The 9925-nt window shown below is 35.4% G+C and overlaps 1 protein-coding gene across 3 annotated transcripts; it reads left to right on the plus strand.

Annotated features, from left to right (window-relative positions):
• Positions 1 to 2095: 2095 nt before the first annotated feature.
• LOC7453737 ((R)-mandelonitrile beta-glucosyltransferase) lies at positions 2096 to 8295 on the plus strand. 3 transcript variants are annotated; one of them, XM_002322525.4, is made up of 3 exons: positions 2096 to 2213; positions 6071 to 6526; positions 7232 to 8295. In XM_002322525.4, exons 1-3 carry the CDS (start codon positions 2162 to 2164, stop codon positions 8158 to 8160), a joined length of 1437 nt encoding a protein of 478 aa, XP_002322561.3. In that variant the 5' UTR covers positions 2096 to 2161; the 3' UTR covers positions 8161 to 8295. The 3 variants fall into 3 exon arrangements, with proteins under 3 accessions (XP_002322561.3, XP_052303726.1, XP_002322563.3); XM_052447766.1 differs by having other exon boundaries at positions 2107 to 2261; positions 6119 to 6526; XM_002322527.4 differs by lacking the exon at positions 6071 to 6526 and having other exon boundaries at positions 2144 to 2669.
• Positions 8296 to 9925: the final 1630 nt, after the last annotated feature.

The raw sequence follows: 9925 nt of genomic DNA on the forward strand, positions 1-9925 counted from the left end.
TTCGACGATCTTTATATCGCCGGACTCGTATGGACGAGAGGAATCTCCGCAGCTGGTCAAAAGCAAGATCTGAGAACTTTGAAAATTCTGCAACTTTGAACAGAGAGCTGAAAAACGTGTTTTTTCAGTGTTCTAGCTTCCCTAATGCTCTGATACCAATTTGTTGTGCATACTGGACCGAAAGCAAACACAAATAAAACACAAACAAACAGATTTACGTGGTTCCCCAAAACCGGGTACGTCCACGGAGGCAGCAGATTGTATATTAATGGAGGAATGATACAAACACTCAACTCAACCCAGTACAATCCCACAAAACCCAGTGTTTCACTCTTACACTCGGTGTTTCTCTCAAATCTGCACTTTCTCACTCTCACAGTTGCACTCTCTCTTCTTCCTCTGCACACACACTGCACTCTCTCTTCTCTCTCGTTTTTCTCTTCTGTCTTTTACACATGTTTACAGGAGAAAGGAAAACATAAATATAATGGCTGCAAAGGATAGGGTGGTTGATGGTGGAGAGGGTGGTTGAGAGTGGTTGAGAAAAATGTTGACAATTGCAAATGTTGACAATTTGCTACATGTTAGCCATTCTTTGCAGACCAATAAATGAATTGCAGATATACTTGCACTGAATGGGGAGTCGGCATGGAGATTGATTATAATGTCAAAAGGGAAAAGGTTGAGAAGCTTGTCTCTAGGATTTTCCATTTTCTCGAAGAAGAGATCCTGATGAATTTGGACTAAACTTCTCCATGGAAGGTGCTGAGAATGCTATTAAGGCTAGTGCAATTATTATTCATACATTCGATACGTTATAGCAATATGTTTCGGATGGCCTTTCTTCTATATTTTATCGTGTTTATGCTATCCCTTTCTAGTTACTCTTCAATCAAATAAATAACATGCTAGCTTTTCTTGTTCCTCCTCTGTTTTCTGTTTCTCCAGAAGCTGGGTGCCTCTTGCAGCCTTTGCTTCGACTCCCTTCAAAGATTTGGTAGGATTTCCTTCACTATCATAATAGCGACCAACCAGTTTACCAAAAAACCTGACATTCAGGATTTGTGATTGCGACCACCAAGTCAATATCAAGAGTTGTACTTGTTCAGTGAATATTTGATTTCTGTACCAATTTTATCACTCTTGTTTTACTGATAACACCAATGTTCCGGACATAATCTTAGAGAATTTCGCAATTCAAAATAGATGATTCGAGTTATTTAGAACTGAATGAAAAGAAAAGATATTAAATTCATAAGAGCTCCATAGTATCGGATTTTCTATTTGCTCCTTCATTCTAAGCTCAAAGGACATAATATGGACAATGTGCAACTCACGTGTAGCTTCTGAAGTAGAATTCTCGCCATTCAACAATACTCTTCACCTACAGATGCGGCAATAATTGAATCATATAGCACAGAACTTTTAGCAATATACCAACATTAGCATGGAGCAGGTATGAAAAGTTTAACAAATTGATCCATAATACAGAAATGAAGTTGGATGTTTATGTTATTTTCTTTTTGACACTTTTGACAAATAACCATTGTGTTAAGAGAGTTTAAAAAGAAAACGACTCTTAAAATGATATGGAAGCTTTAAACAGAAAATGAAGGATGATGCACAGGCATGGCATGGCAGTCATCCTTTAACTGTGCCCAAACCAATGACTATGTCCAATATGCTCATTAATAACTAAATTTTTCCAAGATGAACTGTATGCTTTGTACTACCTTTCTATATGCTATAAATAACGCAACAACAAGGTGGAGTTGTTTTTTGACATAGAAATTAGAAAATGGTAAATGTAGTGCTATGCCGCATAGACTTGTATTTTGGAGGTACTTGTGAGCTGTGATTCAAAAATTAATTAGTTGCTTTTTATTTTTTTATGTCTGATCTACCTTGAAAAAAAAGAGACAAATATATAAAAAAATATTTTTATTTAAAATTATAAAAAAAAAATTCATTTAAAATTTTATCTTCTAATTATAATTTTTTAAAAAAATAAATCCAAAAAAACAACTAATAAACTACTACTTGTTATTCCCTCGTGCCTGTAAGAATTCTCGTCATTATAGCATATCTGGCTATAAATCACAGGAAAAGACTCCTTGAGACTGAACAGAGAGAAGCAAGCTAGCTACCTAGTAAGAGAGATATGGGATCCATTTCGAAGCCTCATGTTGTTGTGATCCCATGTCCACTCCAAGGTCATATAAAGACTATGCTTAAACTTGCGAAGCTTCTTCACTACAAAGGTCTTCACATCACGTTTGTCAGCACAGAATTCAATCACAAACGCTTCCTTAGGTCAAGAGGACCTCATGCTCTTGATGACTTGCCTGGCTTCCATTTTAGAACCATTCCTGATGGTCTCCCTCCTTCAGATATTGATGCCACCCAAGACATTCCTTCTCTTTGTGATGCCATGAACAAGAATTTCTTAGCACCCTTTAAAGATCTTCTTTTGGAACTCAGAAATACCGTATCGGAGAACAACCCTCCGGTTACCTGCATTGTTTCTGATCCCTTCGCTCCAATCTCCATCAAAGCTGGGGAAGAAGTTGGTCTTCCAGTTGTGATGTATGCCACTATGAATGCATGTGGCTATATGGGATTTAAACAGCTCCATGCTCTCAGAGAGAGAGGCTTCACCCCAATCAAAGGTAATTCACATGCTTGTTTATTATTTAAGTTATCATCAATTACAAGTGAACTTCCAAGCAAAGTGGCTTTATTACACCATTATACAACTTCTTTAGTATTTTGCAGCTAATTTATTCTTTTCTAAATTTTCAAACATCCAGATTCTCCCTTGCAAGTTGATGGAGAAATGATTATAAAACATTATCACGACAACAATTTCTTTTATTTATAATATATTATATTATATTATGTTATATATATTGTACGTTCGACGGCATAATTCAAATAACATGCCATAGAACCATGTAACTTTTATTTAATATCCTTTTCCAAATCACTTCTCTAAAAATCTGGCAATGTGACACGAGTAGGAGGAGCTGCTGGTGTGGGTGGCTAACGAGAGGCTGGGGTGAAGGAGAAAGAAGAAACAGAAATTGCAGAGGAGAGAGAGAGGAGGTCAAGGCTGCCTGAGTTTGTCACTTTAGACCGGCGCCGAGGCTTGTATTGTGTCATTCAGCCTCAATAGTTTACATGGGATTGTATAGAAATGTCATGTGATAATTTTCGTGCAAGTTTGTTCAAATTTGGTGAATAAATGAGGCATTAAATGCACCGGTAAATTAACCTTCCTAAACTGTCATTTCAGAGAAAACTGAAAAAGAAAATGATGAATAGTAACCAAAACGGTGTCATTTCGGTCAAGTTCATTTCGGTACTCCAATTTCTGATTTATCTCATATATACCCCTAATCGGCTTCAAACTTTCCATTTTATGCAATTGAGTCCCTGGAAAAATTTCAAGTTTAACCCAGGCTTGGCGCTCTTTTTTCACTTTGATCCTTCTTTTTACATATGCAATTTAACCACTAATTAACCATTAAACTTTTAATTTCTTCAAGTTAACCTCCGGTTTTAATAATTAAGCCCTCATACTTTGGTGTCTTTTACAGATTAGTCCTTAACTGCTAAATCTTTCAATTTAATCTCTAATTGACCCAAAAACTTTATTTTTTTTGCAATATTACCCCTGATTTCTTCAAAATGTTAATGGAAGGAGAAGAGGGTAAGAAAATGAGGGGAAAAGGCATGCAGTGGAAGAAGTTAGCTGAAGAGACTACTGGCTGAAAAGGTTGATCCTCCACTAATTTAGAAAAACTCATAAATGAAATATTCTAATTAATCGAGTTAATTTGTTACTTATTTTGATTTTAGAAAAAGAAAACAAGTTTCATGATTGGATTTTATTGATTATTTGTTGAAGAAGTGGTGTTGATGTGAAAGTGATTGCGCATGCATCAATGGGATCCACAGAGAACGTCTTGAATCCAAATAAGGTAATTATGAAAAGCTTGATTGTCTGTTGACAACTCATATGTGTATAATTGTTAAATCTGACTTGGGCGGACAAATTAATTCAAAAAACAAATAATGTAAATGAATTTGAATTTGTAATCAAATCATATAAGCTATTGATTTATTTAAAACTTAATCACCACGAAAAATAAAATAATTGAACCTGTACAAGATCCGGTCACCCGTGACACAAGCACTTGGCCAAGTTTTCGATAAGATGGTGACATAGAGAACTAAACAAAACATGTAACATCGATCGTCCATATGCATGGTTGTCGGTAAAGTCCCTGTTAAAGATCTAGGTCTACAAAGACATATCCAGTCCAATGAGCTCGGGCGTAGAAATTTGTCCATTGAACAGTCCCTGTTAAAGATCAACACCGCCTCCTATTCTTTGAGTTCTTCAGAAGCCTCCAACTAAATATTCAGGCATGCTTGTTGACTGAGATTTTTCAACACCTTGAATTTTGCAGAAGGCTCCAATTAAACAATGAAGAACAATATATTTGTTTTTGGGTTTTAAAAGAGTTTTTTTAAAAAAATGAAATTTTTTTAAATTTTTATTTGTTTAAAATTATTTTTTATTGATTTTAAATTTTAAAAATAAAAAAAATATATTATTTTAATTTATCTTCGCATATAAAATACTTTAAAATATATCCATTATCACAGTATAAAACGATATCTACCGGTCAACTTAAGGAAAAAGAATAAGAATACTTTTCATTTGCAACAAGTGGAGGACATAAAACAAAGTACAGTGGAGTGTGTGAGAGAGAAGGAAGAGTGTGCGAGTAATATTACTAAAAAGAGTGTCTACGTCAGGTGGTGTCCTAATGTCCATATCCTTTACAAAAGTCTTGTTATCAAGAGAGTGTTGGTTTAAGTTTTTTTTTTTTTATGGTCCATATAAAATATATATATTTTTAATTTTTAAAAGTGTGATTTGTATACTTTTTGAATTTTACAGAAGGCTCCAATTAAACAATGAAGAATAATATATTTGTTTTTGGGTTTTAAAAGAGTTTTAAAAAAAATTGAAAATTTTTAATGTGTTTAATGATGTAAAATTAGTTCTTTTTTAATGCTATGGAATAAGTAAACTGTAGAGTCATCAACTGAGAGTAAATGTGTAATATTTTACTTTCTATATATATCTTAGAGCTCCAAAATCAACATGTTTCCTACTCACTGTTCGGATAGTCAAAACCCTTGGCTTTGGCTCCTTACATTAAATGTGACAATGCTTTGGGGATGGCTCCACTCTTCCTCATGACATGTTGTCAATTTAAGCAGATTTTTAATCACGGAACTAGCCATGTGTCTATCATAACAGTAAGGGCCGGTGGTTCAAGGAGGGAGGGGGAGAGAGAGAGAGAGGGTGGTGTTTTGGTGCAGGTTTCCACATTTATGTGGATTTAATCTCGTTATTCCAAAACAATTTATCCAACTGTTAGGAAGAAGAAAAGGATGAATCTATATAATTGAACTTACAAGGTTTCAATTATTTGTATAATAACTTTCAATGAAAAATATCTGGCCATTCATTAATACGACTAGAAAAAGGGCCAATGATAGATGCTGGAGATAGTGCAATGTTACGTTACAGGCTGCCAGCTAATTTTACTGATAAGATTTTATATATTAGTGAAATCCTTGTGAGCTGTGATTCAGAAATTAATTAGTTGCTTAATTTCTATTGGTTACGTGGTGGGTCTGTCTTAGGGATAAAAACAGGTATAAAAAAAACAAAAAAAAAAACATGACCTATTAAAAATAATAAAAATATCTATATTTAAAATCTTCTTGTTGTTATTCCCTCGTGCCTGTAAAATTTCTCGTTGTTATCACTACAATGACCTGGCAAAACATGACATTAATAAAATAAAAATAAAAAAGTTGAAGGAAGACACAGATTTGGAAATAGAAAATCAAGCATTTCTGGCTATAAATGACAGGAAAAGATTCATTGAGACTGAACAGAGAGAAGCAAGCAAGCTAGCTAGTAAGAGAGATATGGGATCCATTTTGAAGCCTCATGTTGTTGTGATCCCATGTCCACTCCAAGGTCATATAAAGACTATGCTTAAACTTGCGAAGCTTCTTCACTACAAAGGTCTTCACATCACGTTTGTCAGCACAGAATTCAATCACAAACGTTTCCTTAGGTCAAGAGGACCTCATGCCCTTGATGACTTGCCTGGCTTCCATTTTAGAACCATTCCCGATGGTCTCCCTCCTTCAGATATTGATGCCACCCAAGAAATTCCTTCTCTTTGTCATGCCATGAACAAGAATTTCTTAGCACCCTTTAAAGATCTTCTTTTACAACTCAAAAATACAGTATCGGAGAACAACCCTCCGGTTACCTGCATTGTTTCTGATCCTTTTGCTCCATTCTCCATCAAAGCTGGGGAAGAAGTTGGTCTTCCAGTTGTGATGTATGCCACTACGAATGCATGTGGCTATATGGGATGTAAACAGCTCTATGCTCTCAGAGAGAAAGGCTTCACCCCCATCAAAGGTATATTCACATACTTGTTTAATTACAAGTGAACTTCCAAGCAAAGTGGCTTTATTACTATTATACAACTTCATTAGTATTTTACAGCTTTATTCTTTTCTAAATTTTCAAACAAATGGTTGAGATTATCCTAGAAATCAAATGGTTGAGATCCTTCTACAAATAATTTCAAAAATTATACGGTATGAGAGATTTCAGATCATTTGTTATTCTATTATTCTAGCTAGTACTGGGTAATTATAGGTAAAATTCTTATGATGGTGGAGAGTATCCTCATTTTTAACAAGGTGAAACTGGATTGAGTTTCCGGTTTCTCATTAATCTTGCATATTGCATAGATTATTTGTTTGGCTAAAGTGTAATGAATACAATTTCAGCTATAATGATAATGATAGTATTTGGATGTGAAAAAAATATGAATCACTAACTTGATTGCTTTTTTCTTTTATATTTCTTTTTGTTCTCTCTTTATCTCATTTACGGCGCATTCATTTTATTTTACTCAACATTTTAGAAATTATCTTTTAAATGATTTCTTTTTTATTAATACACTTTATTATTATTGAAAAAATATTAGAATTTAATTAATTTGGTATGCCCGCGTTCCGACAAAAATTTCCAAGCTTAAATCACACAGGCAAGATCAATGATTATGTGCAAAAGAATTTCATTTTGAGCTTGGTCTAATAAGATTGTGTTTTGCAGATATGAGCAATCTAAGCAACGGCTATCTTGAGACAAAAGTAGACTGGGCTCCTGGTATGAAAGACGTTCGTCTTAAGGATTTTCCATTTATTCAAACAACAGATCCAGATGAAGTTGTATTTAACTTTGCCATTGGGGTTGCTGAAACTTCTGTTAAAGCTCGTGCAATTGCTTTTCATACTTTTGACGCCTTGGAACCAGAAGTTTTAGATGGCCTTTCCACTATTTTCCCTCGAGTTTATTCCATCGGTCCACTCCAGTTACTCCTAAATCAATTCGAAGAAAATGGTTTGAAGTCTATTGGTTACAGTCTGTGGAAAGAAGACCATGAGTGTCTCCAATGGCTGGAAACAAAGGAACCCAAATCAGTGGTGTACGTGAATTTTGGGAGCATAACAGTGATGACAGCTGATCAACTGGTGGAGTTTGCAATGGGATTAGTTAATAGTAATATCCCATTCTTGTGGATTACAAGGCCAGATTTGGTCGTCGGTGAATCAGCTGTTTTACCAGCTGAATTTGAAGAGGAAACTGAAAAGCGAGGCTTTATTACAAGTTGGTGTCCACAAGAGGAAGTGCTTAACCATCCAGCAGTTGGAGGGTTTCTAACTCATAGTGGCTGGGGTTCAACCATTGAGAGCTTGTGTGCTGGCCTTCCATTGGCGTGTTGGCCCTTCTTCGCTGATCAAGCAATGAACTGTAGATATAGCTGCAATGAATGGGGAGTTGGAATGGAGATTGATAATAACGTCAAGAGGGAAGAAGTGGAGATGCTGGTGAAGGAGCTAATGGAAGGGGAAAAGGGTGAGAAAATGAGGGGAAAGGCTATGGAGTGGAAAAGGTTGGCTGAAGAAGCTGTTGGGCCAGAGGGTACATCATCCATTAATTTGGACAAGTTCATCCATGAAATAATCTCTTCAAACAATTAGATCGTCGACACGCTAGAATAAAAAAAAAATCATGAAAAGATCAAATTTCGTTCGTCTGTGAAAAGATCAAATTTCCTTCCAGTTGCCTTTTATTGGAATTTAAATATCATAATAAATAAATGCTCCATTTTCGAATATGGTATGATATCTTGGAAACCTATTGATACTTCTATCTCTATATCCAAAGCTATCATACCGTCAGATCCTTTGTTTTCTAATGCTACATGTTTTCGTCAAATTATGGGTGCTCTTCAATATCTCACTTTTACGAGACCAGATATTTGCTTTGTTGTTAACAGAGTCTATCAGTTTATGCATGCTCCTACAGACTCTCATTGGGCTGCTGTTAAGCGCATTTTGCGTTATCTTAAGGGTACGACAACACATGGCCTACATATTACTAATAGTTCTTTCTTTCCATTACATGGCTTTACAAATGCAGATTCTGCAGGTAGTATTGATGATAAAAAAAATCTACGAGTGGTTATATTGTGTCCTTTGGTTATCTTAAGCAACGTACAGTTGCTCGCTCCTCTATCGAAGCTGAGTACAAATCCTTAGCAGATGGTACTGCTGAGGTTATCTGGCTTGACTATTTATTAACAGATCTTCAGATTCTGTCTGTTTCAGCTCCTATCATTTGGTGTTATAATCTTGGTGCCACTTATTTATCTGCGAATCATGTTTTTCATTCTTACACAAAACATGTTGAGGTTGATTATCATTTTGTTCGAGATTGAGTTGCGAAGAGGGAGATTCAGATTCGTTTCATTTTCTCTCAGGATCAACTTGCATATGTGTTTACTAAGCCACTTCCTACTGCTTTGTTTACTGCTTTTCGTTTCAAGCTACGGGTCGATCCTCTACCCTCAGCTTGAGGGGGCATATTATAGAATATATATTGTATAGGAAATATTATAGGCACTACTCTAGTATTTTATTCTCTACATTAACTATTGTATATTGCCTTACACATATAAATGGAAAAGGATTGGTTAAATCAAAGGTTAAGCCTCCTAATTATTTTTCACTGTTACCAATGAGTCGATGATTTTGCCGGCTGAGTTTCAAGTGGAAACTCAGAACCGTGTTTTCGTAACTAGTTGGTGTCCACAAGAGGAAGTTCTGACCCACCCATCAGTCGGGGGATTTCTAACTCATACTGGTTGGAATTCGATTATTGAAAGCTTGTGTGCTGGAGTGCCAGTGATATGTTGGCCTTTATTGTTGGTAATTAAGTTGCTGAGCTGGATTTACAAATAAGCAAATGCAGAAGATTGAAGGGAAAAGTTGACAGTAAAGAAGGAGGAAAAAGAAGAAGCTGAAGAAAGTTGTTATGTAATGATTAGTTAGTTGCATTTCAGTTATTTGTAACTAACTAAGAAAAGAAAAAATAATTAAATGCTTTTCTGTAGGCCTAGCTGTTAAAGGCTGTAAAAAGATCACACAATACGTGTGTTCTCCCCAAATCAGTTTATAAGGGGCATTTTGTCAAGCATGTTGTGTGTGGAAAATATATACAAGAATTACCTTTTTCTGCAACTCTCTCCATTCTTCAACCTTCTGTGCAAACCTTTTTCTCCTACTACCCAAATCAACAATCAACCTACAAATCATCAAATAAACACAATCAAACACAAGATTAAAAACTTCAACATGGTATCAGAGCAGTAACTTGATCAACAAGGGACTGAAAACATAAAATTCCAGAAAAGATGGTGTCCAGTGGAGATTTACGAACACCTCAGTTCAACGGTGTGAACTA

Source organism: Populus trichocarpa, chromosome 16, assembly GCF_000002775.5.
Source record: "Populus trichocarpa isolate Nisqually-1 chromosome 16, P.trichocarpa_v4.1, whole genome shotgun sequence".
Lineage (NCBI taxonomy): Eukaryota > Viridiplantae > Streptophyta > Magnoliopsida > Malpighiales > Salicaceae > Populus > Populus trichocarpa.

Bases quoted from the DNA above. Each gene is read 5' to 3' on its own strand.
- LOC7453737 (XM_002322525.4), top strand. From the start codon at position 2,162: ATGGGATCCATTTCGAAGCCTCATGTTGTTGTGATCCCATGTCCACTC. The intron at 2,214-6,070 runs GTCATATAAAGA...GTCCACTCCAAG, and splicing joins GATCCCATGTCCACTCCAAG to GTCATATAAAGACTATGCTT. The intron at 6,527-7,231 runs GTATATTCACAT...TGTGTTTTGCAG, and splicing joins AGGCTTCACCCCCATCAAAG to ATATGAGCAATCTAAGCAAC.